This window comes from Cyrtonyx montezumae, unplaced genomic scaffold (genome assembly GCF_038088225.1).
Source record: "Cyrtonyx montezumae isolate F1298 unplaced genomic scaffold, pur_monq_1.0 scaffold_8, whole genome shotgun sequence".
NCBI classification, from domain to species: Eukaryota; Metazoa; Chordata; class Aves; order Galliformes; family Odontophoridae; genus Cyrtonyx; species Cyrtonyx montezumae.
This window is the reverse complement of record NW_027072089.1, coordinates 98,443,220-98,452,373: the sequence shown is the minus strand read 5'-3', so window position 1 is coordinate 98,452,373 and position 9,154 is coordinate 98,443,220. Positions and strand designations below refer to the sequence as shown.

Here is a 9,154-nt window from a genome sequence, read left to right as displayed (position 1 = left end):
TAATGTATATACAGTTAAAAACAAAAACAACAACAACAACAAAAACAGCAACAAAAAACAGAAATATTGAATCCTCCATACTTACTTTGAAAGCAGATAGACATACATCCTGACTTTGATTTAGGCTTTCGTTTTGCCTTTTTATGTTAGCAGTTTTCGCATCATATTCAGCTTTTGCGATCACATATTTCTTACATTTTTTTTGTAAAGTTCTTCTGTAAATTTAACTTCAAAGTCCTGAGGCATCTTCAGCACTTATTACTTAGCAAGTGGAGAAACCTTGTTTGACTACTTTTATATTCAACTGCTCTTGCACCTGTTTCTGATATATGCAACAGTCACATTGTGAAATCAGTCATTTTGCAAAATGACTAAAATCTTCAGCCATTTCTCAAGATGACTTCCAGTTATTTTGTAGATGTCAGAAAAATGGTAGAAAAGTATAAGAAAAATGTGTAATATCTGGATTCTTTAAGTTACTAGCTTAAAAGACAACTGAAATAGGTATTCTGTTTCATTTTATTTTATTTCCCAGACTGTTCAGAAATGCCCAATAAATCACAGACATATGCTGATTTCTATAATAGAGACTATTGTGAAGTAATTTCTGCTTTGTAAAATTTGCATCTATTTTTAATTTTTATCTTCCACTGGGCTGATACTTGGCCTCCCCCATTAGAACAATGCATATGGGCATTTCATTAAATGTTAGATATTCCAGGTGGTCACCAAGTAAAGTATGGAGTTGAACAGTGTAATAGTGTGGCCAGTATTTTCTGAAATGCTTTAAATCTCCAGTCACTTTCTGTCGTAAGTGGCTGAAAGGAACTGCATATATATAAATACATATATACATATACATATGTTTATATATGTGTATTTCAGAGTAGCTGCTTCTGCAGTATAATTGTAATACATAAATATTATGTTCCATTTGGTTTTAAACTTCCTCGGCCCGCCCAGGGGGAGTGATCAGGAAGGATGCCCAGGAGGGTGGGACAGAGCAAGAACAGAAAGACCACCCTTCTGTCACCAGCTGGTAGGGCGATTCCTGGTAGGATTGATGAGGACTTCCTTCTCTTTGGGTGGAGGAAGACTTACTCTGTCAGACTCAAAAAGTGAGATGAGTGGCAGATGTAAAGTTTGTCAGACTGTCCCATAGAAATCTTAACACTGTATTGACTAGTATCACAAACTCAAAGCATGGAATTGCATCCCCCTAATTCTGCTCATTAGCATCATGAATTAACATTAAAATTATTAGCATCAATTTCTATTTGGAAAAAAAAAAAAGCACCCACTGTGTGGTATTTTTGTGATGCCACATTTTTGCAAATATATACATTTTTACAAAAACTAAACTAGTTTTCATTTTAAGACATACAAGAAGACTGGTTGAGTTATATGATCTGGATGTACTGCTTGAAATATATGCTTTAGTTTTTTGAGCACAAAGCCATTTTGTTTGATAAAAAACTTTATTATATAAAAAGATTTATAACATAGCAGTTACAAGGATTTACAGTGCTTGCAGAATGCACGTAGTACATTTTTGCCCACCAAAGATGTTGCTACAAGAGGAGACAGAAATGTACCATAGAATCATTGACTATTCCTAGTTGGAAGAGACCCATGAGGATCACCAGTCCAACTCCTGTCTCTACACAAGCCACCCAGAATTTGAGCCCTGCATCTGAGAGTGTTGTCCAAACGCTCCTTGAAATCCAGCTCTGGAAGTGGGTTGCTGTGTCCCAGGTGCAGAATCTGGTGCTCTTCTTAAGCTTCATGCTGTTGGTGACTGCCTAGACCTCAAATTTGGCAAGGTCTCTCTGGAAGGCCTCACTGCCTCAAGGATATCAAGGTGTCAAGCCTGGTCTGTGCTTTCTGTCTTCCTCCTGCTACAGGCTGAAACTGCTTGATTTATATATTTTTTAACTAAATACTGATCAGAGTAGTTTATTGTTTTCTTAGTGACACATAATTCATCAGTGAACCACACATTCAAGCTGAAATGTTCCATGTTTTGAATGTCTCTGTACTTCCACAATTGCTGTTTAATATGGCTGGTAGTCCTCTTCCTCTTTAACATGACCCTCCTGTGGCAAACACCTCAGACAGTTTTGACTCAGATTCACACACACTGCAAACTCTCTCAGTTCTCTCTTAACAGCTGTTGTGATACAGAGAGTTTGCCAAGAGTGGGCCATACAAGCATCCCTGCATCTCACTTGTGAACTTCAGTGACTTCCAAAAATTGTTGCACTACCAAATATGTAGCACTACTCAAACTGACCTGAAAATAATTCTCATGGTCAGATCTACTGAGAGATACAACAGAGCTTGAAGCAGGAAGGAAGACAGGGAAAGAAAGAATTTGGAAGAGATGGGATTCTGTGATGTAACCATCGTGGACGTCACTCTTTGAAGGGATCAAAAGCAATGAGCATAGCTGCAAGATTGTGCAGATACAGAAAGATGATAACATTTGATTGCTATATGGTGAGAAAGAGATGATGAAGTAGAAAGAAATGGCAAGATTCAGAAAGAGGATAAGGTGGATTTCAACAGCATCATGAGAGGAGACTTCCACTGGAAATTAATTAGCCACTAACCTATAATTTGTCAGAATATCAAGATATTATTCTAATGACTAAATTGAGAATGTGACCTTTTACAGATGTCAAGAAGAAGAAAGATAAATTAGTCATTGCCATCTTATGTTACAGCAGTCAGAATATTATGGTCTTTTTTGGGATAGGTGTATAACAGCAGAGCTATGAAAGACTGAATGTCTTTCATAGAATTATTTTGCTGATTTTTTTCCTCTTCTCAAATACAGCTTGATTCTGTCTTCAGATGTAGCAACTCACACTGCCTCCCTGAGATATTATAGTAAGCTTTTTTAGACAGACCAGGTTCATTAGTTTTCTCTATCCCTCCAAATCTTAGCAGTACAAATTTCTTCTACTAGCGCAGGGTACAACATTTATAGAATTGATTACACGTTAAAGATACCAAGAGTAATTATGTACAAAATTTAGAATTGCACACAGTCAACACAGGAGGAAAAAAATGCTTTACATTTACCTCAGAAATATAAAATATTTGACTTTTTAAGAGAAGACATCTGATGACTAAATGATCTAAATTTTACTTCTTAAAAATTGGAACAATTCTTTCAGTAAAAATGGTTCAGGCTTTTAGTCTGAACATATAGTATTCAGTGATGATGTGTAATTTTTGCTGCTGAGGATGTTTTCACAGTATGGGAAAGAGAGCAAAACTCTTTTCTGTTGTAATGATAACATCTCCAAAAAGCGATTTTGAGAAAATCTTTTAAAGAAATAAATATGTATTGATAGTTTGTTTCTAAAAAGTTGTTTGAGTTTCACAGTTCGTTTGAGAAGCTGCACTTGTCTTTACAGTGAAATAAGAGACACATTTAAATGGAACAATAACTTCATCTATATTTTGTGAGAGTTTTCAAGAAATAAATAAGATATGTGTGTGGAAATTGTTACGGATCTTCGCATTTCAAAAATCTGTCTCAAATTCCATTAAAAAAATATTTTTTGAGTCTGTGTTTCAACACACTTTGTGAATTCTCTTGAGTTTCATTGTGGTGGCTTAGATTTCACAAAGCTTGATGATAAAAAAAGTAAAATTGATAAGCCCATGCTTGTTCCTCTGACTCTTCTGGCTGTATCCACTCCTCACTAAACAGGGCTGTGAGGATATCCCAGAGGTAGCCCCCAAGTCAACCACCTGAGATGTGATAGGTGGTTTACCCCATTATTTTGGGGAGCAGGTTTATGTTGTTTCCAGTGCCCACTTTGACATGTTGAGGAGTGGATTTGCCGTGTTTCTTCAGCACTGTGCTCTGCCAGATCCAAGTCCCCCCACTGCAGGTAGTTGGAGCTAGCAGCAGGACAGCCTGCTTCGAAGCATGCCAAGCTTTTGTTTGAAGAGACGGCTTCCACTCAGCACGAAGAACAGCAGATCCAGGCAGCTGAGGGCAGTCAGACTCAAAAAAACTTCATTATAGCTTTCTAATTGTTCATTGTCACTCACATGCTTTATGTAGTAGGCTCTAAAGAGGTGATAGGGAAGGAAGCAAATTATGATGACACAGATGAATATCAAGTTCTTCACCTGGGCCCAGAACTCTTGGTGTGACCAGAGAGAAGTGGAGAGTTTTCTTGATACTTTTACCAGAATAAAAATCTGCAGGCCCAAGAGAACAGAAGTAATTAAGGAGACAGCTGCAATTATTATATAGTTCAGGACTTTCACGCTGTCCTGTTTCAGCTCCTTGTGGAACTTAAAGCATGCTTTGTCATCATATGTTCCAGAGCGTCCATACTGAATATAGAAGAGTGGCACCATGAAAATGATGACGATGACCCACACGGTAACGCTTGCAGCAATGGCATGCAGCTTCCTATAAAACTCTACCTTATCCTTCCATTGAAAGAAGATCAACCACCGGATCACCAGTGTGATCACATAGAATAGGAACGTAAGATACATGTGGATGTGCACCATAGCACTCACCATTTTACAGAATGGCATGTGGAAGATCCACTCCTTAGTGACATAGTAGTGCAGACGGAAGGGCACTGTGAGGAGAAGGAGACCATGTACCACAACGAGGTTAATGATGGCTGTAGTGGTCACAGACAGACTGTTCATCTTGACCAGCACAAAGGACATTGCAGTGGACCCTATCCCACCTCCAACAAAGGCAACTGAGTAGACAGTAATCAGGATAGCTCTCGTGGTGTTGGTGTGGGCAAAGGCAGAGAGGGAGCCATTGTTGGCTATATTCTGTTCAGTCATATTCCTCAAATCTTCCTTGTACATATTCTAAAAATGAAAGAATATTTAAAGACTAAGGTAAGATTAGAGTAAGAGAGAATCCACCTGAAAAGACAGCATAACTTTCCATTTGATTCTTACTCGAGAGATAATTGTGAAATCTCACACTTGGAACAAGCTGTGATGGTTATTCAAAAATCCTCCAGCCTAGGTAGAAAACGCTGGGAGGAGAACCTGCAGTAGATTACATTATTATTATTACAAACCATTCTGTTGAAAACAAGCATTATCTAGTAATAAGTACAAAAAAGAGATCCTTAGGGAAATCATGATTTTGGTGGTTTTGAACTCTCTGTGTTACCAATTCACCTCTTTTCTGAGCATCTGCATGTTTCTTCAGTGAACTAGATAACACTGTTTGAATTATGCTCGTCATTCATGCATTTGTTTATTTGTGGCACAAATCTGCCCTTCCCAAAGTCAGACAATAACCATATATTGTTCTATCAAAACTACATTTTGTTTGCTACTGTGCACTGAGTTTTGTACACATGACAGTAGACTCCTTCTGCATCTAAATGAGCATTTAAGTACTATGGATACGCAGGCTCCATGGAGATTCTGATCGGATCCTGCCAGCCTGAGCAGTGTGGGTTATGCTGTTCTGGTGCTCAGGGCTATTTCACATCTAATACATGGTGTCAGGGTTTTACAAAATAGATGTAAAAAAATGTTAGGAAATGCCATCCTGGGTTATAGCAAATATGCTTTCCTGGACCAATCTGATGGAGATTAATGGAAAGTTTAATGAGGATGCTGTACATTCTTAATATAATGTCATTTCAGAGAGAGATTAAATACAATTTGGAGAAATCTAAATATAATTTCTGTTAGCATTTTTAAGTATTACAAAAGTATGTGGGAGAAGAAGTATTCAGATAGGGCATCCTACTGAAGCAAGAATCTATGGAAGTATCAAGAGGGTGTCCACAGAAAGAAAGCTTTAAGAACTGAACAGTGCTGGGCTCTGTACTATTCCAGCTGTACTGTTAATGCAAAGTGAAAAATCTAATTTAAAACTGGCTCCGGTGCATCTTCCATTTCACCTATGAATTTTGCAACAGAGGGTTTTCTTCCTGGATGAGTTTTTGGAATCTCTACTCTTGATACTACAAGAAAGTTAACTTCATGAAGTAGTACCTGTATCTCTTTGTCTGGTTGGTATTTCAGCTTGTTTTCATAAATACGTTGGGAGGCAAAAGTTATTTAGAAATTCCCTCTCCTGTGGAAAATCCATATGGTTTTATACCTGTATAAATACCTATATTAGTTTTATAAACCGGTTTTACTTACAATGAGGTGCATCTGTAATGTATCTCAAATATTTTTATTTTTCCTTAACAATGTTTTTAGAAATTCACCTCTACAGTAATCAAGACCTCTTTACACACTGAAAAATCAGTTATTCTCTAGTTACAATAGTGAAGCTAAGGCTTCTGATATTTGATTGCATTCAACATAAGTAGAACTCCCATACCTTGAAATCACATAAATCACATGTAGCTTTTGTTGGCACATACTGACCTTTTATGTTAGAAAGTGAAATCAGACATGAAAAGGACCTTCTTCTCAAAGGTACTGCTTATCATCACATCACATTGTAGCCTTTGCATCAGAAATCATAGGAGTTCCTTCCTGTTCCATTCTCATTTCGGAGATGTTGCATTTCAGCCTCAGTGCCATGCAAGCCAGAAGACATTAGCAATAGCAACTCATCAGTTTCTCAAGCTGTTAAACTTTAATTTGAAAAGATGTCTCTAAAAAGTGGCAATATCACACTGTTTTAATTCAAAATGCATATTTAAAGTTTAAAAAGTGTCATGCCTAAAGGCAACATGCTGCAAGTGTGGATAGATGTTAGCAGCCTCAGTAGCAATGCTGTGCTGTGAGAGAAAGGACCAAAGGACCTCTCGTGGTCACTGTTCAGAGTCCAACAATGAAACCTGATCTGAAAGAGAGAAGGAAAAGAAGAGCAGAAGTCAGATAACTGATATTATCCTCATACAGTCCTGTTAGGTTGATAGCTAGAGACCTGTTAGTGTCCACCTAGACACTGAAATAGAGGCTTCTGCAGAATTTTGTAGTCAGCACTAGATTCCTTTATTGTAAGATTCTGCTGCAAATCCCATTTTCTTTAATCTCCCACCACCCCCCAAAAAAAAAGTTACCAGCAAATAGGATACTTTTAATAAGCTTATGAGTTCCTCACTGCTACAAGCATCCAACTGAAATGTCATTGCATGATGAGTACAGAGTATTGCATGATTCAGGGTGTTTCATGGAGGAAATACTGCTCTCAGGTAAGATGAGGCTTCCTGTTGTACTGACAGTCACACCACTACAATCCTCTGACATGAATTACAACTTGAAATTCCTTTGGCCAAAACTTTACAGGAGGTACATGGAATGAGAAATGATGCAGGCCTTACAAGAGAGCAATTTCTCATATGCAACTGTTGGAGCAGGTCCACAGGAGGGCCATGAAGGCGATCAGAGGGCTGGAGTACCTCTCTCATGAAGAAAGGTGGAGGGAGCTGGGCTTGGTTAACTTAGAGAAAGGAGGGCTCTAAAAGATCTCATTGCAGCCTTCCAGTACTTTAAGGAAACTTAAAGTAAACAGCAGAGAGACTGACTTTCACAGGATCTGATAGAGATGGGACAATGGGGAATGGCTTGAAACTAGAAGAGGAAAGATTTAAATTAGATATTAGGTGGAAATTCTTTACACAGAGGTGGTGAAGCACTGGGACGGGTTGCACAGAGAAGCTGTGGATGCCCTTCCCTGGGGTGTTCAAGATCAGGATGGATAGGGCTCTGAGAAACCTGATGTAGCTGTAGGTGCCCCTGTTCATTGCAGGGGAGTTGGAATAGATGATCTTTAAACATCCCTATCAACTCATGCAATTCTTTGACCAGACATGAGGGAATGATGGCAACTACTTCATTTGAGTGCCATAGCAGTTAAAGAGATATCTGCTGGCACCAAAGGCTCAGGGATGATGCTAAAATAATTATACTCTATTCAGATAAAAGGGATAGACTGCCAGGAGGCCAGATGCTAGATACTTTCAGAAATATGATCAGCAAAAAGATTTGTATGTTTTTAAGAATCATCATTTACCAGTGTTGATAATACCATCACATTCATTTTTCTGTTATTTTCTGCACTGCACAGTCCACAGGACTTCCCTGGACTGGTCTGGTCAGACTAGAACATGTTATTCATAAAAGCAATTGAGTCTCTGACAAAAATTTCCCAGTAAAAGCATATAATTCCAACCTACAGGAGTTTATTTCTCTTTCATCCTGTTGTTAATCATCCTTCCTACTGTTTTTATTTTTTTATTGAAAAAGGAAGTTGAATCATATTTCTAGACAGAATAAACACATTTAACTTTCAAGCATAGGTTTTTTTTTGTTTTGTTTTGTTTTTTATAGATATATACCTTTCCCATTAGATTTAAAAACTTCTGTAAAATATTTGTTTTCTCATTATATAAGTAGAGATAAGGGATACTTATCCTCTATTGCAGTCATCCTTGTGGGTCTGGAATGAACTGCCTCTATGTCATCAACACCCTGCTCCCATTCTTTGCTTCTTAGATGAACAACTTTGCATTTCACAGTAGTAGAATGCATGTTGTTAGTTTGCCCCTGACTTAGCGATCCAGATCAGTCCATCTCTGACTTGCCATCTTCACCACATACTGTTTTCCCAGGCAGGTTCAGCAGTTACCATTATGTTACATCAACATTATATTAGCTTATCCACAAATAAACAAATAAATCACATTTGTCAGAAAAGATGACAGTCCTACAGTCTCTGCTGAACAGTGAGCTCTACTGTCTGTATAACAAGTGTCGGCAAAAGTTAGCCCCTTGTATACATGTGCTGAGGGACTGGCAGGCTTCACACAGATTTTCATGTGTTCTGACAGTTGGATTATGCAGAAGAAGATTTTGCAGCCTGCATGCAGCCAACTGAGAAGTTTCATTTAAATTTGCAGGGGGGAAAAGTTCAATTCAGAAGAAAGACTTCTATTTTTGACATACTTAACAAAATGGAAAAAGAGACATTTGTCAAAACTGACATCTCTGCATTAAATTAAACTAGGTTGGTAGCAGTGCAAAACACAAATATTGTTTCACAAAATCCTGCTTAAAGTGTGCATTTGTTTCACAAACATCCTCATTTAGTCTCAGAGCTGCTTTCTGTTTAGAGCATTTGTAATTGCTTTTTGATTTGCTCAAATTCCATGCTGTGTTATGGTAGCGT

The 9,154-nt window shown here is 37.9% G+C and overlaps 1 protein-coding gene across 1 annotated transcript; it reads right to left on the bottom strand.

Annotated features, from left to right (window-relative positions):
• Positions 1–3,565: 3,565 nt before the first annotated feature.
• Positions 3,566–5,029, bottom strand: LOC136058942 (probable G-protein coupled receptor 141). Its single transcript, XM_065752774.1, has 2 exons — positions 4,960–5,029; positions 3,566–4,866 (listed from the first exon to the last, which is right to left on the bottom strand). The coding sequence occupies exon 2, from the start codon at positions 4,861–4,863 to the stop codon at positions 3,919–3,921; it is 945 nt and encodes a 314-aa protein (XP_065608846.1). The 5' UTR covers positions 4,864–4,866; positions 4,960–5,029; the 3' UTR covers positions 3,566–3,918.
• Between the last annotated feature and the right edge of the window lie 4,125 nt (positions 5,030–9,154).

What these genes read in the sequence shown, in the direction of transcription:
- LOC136058942 (XM_065752774.1), bottom strand. Translation starts at nt 4,863, where the DNA reads ATGTACAAGGAAGATTTGAGGAATATGACTGAACAGAATATAGCCAAC.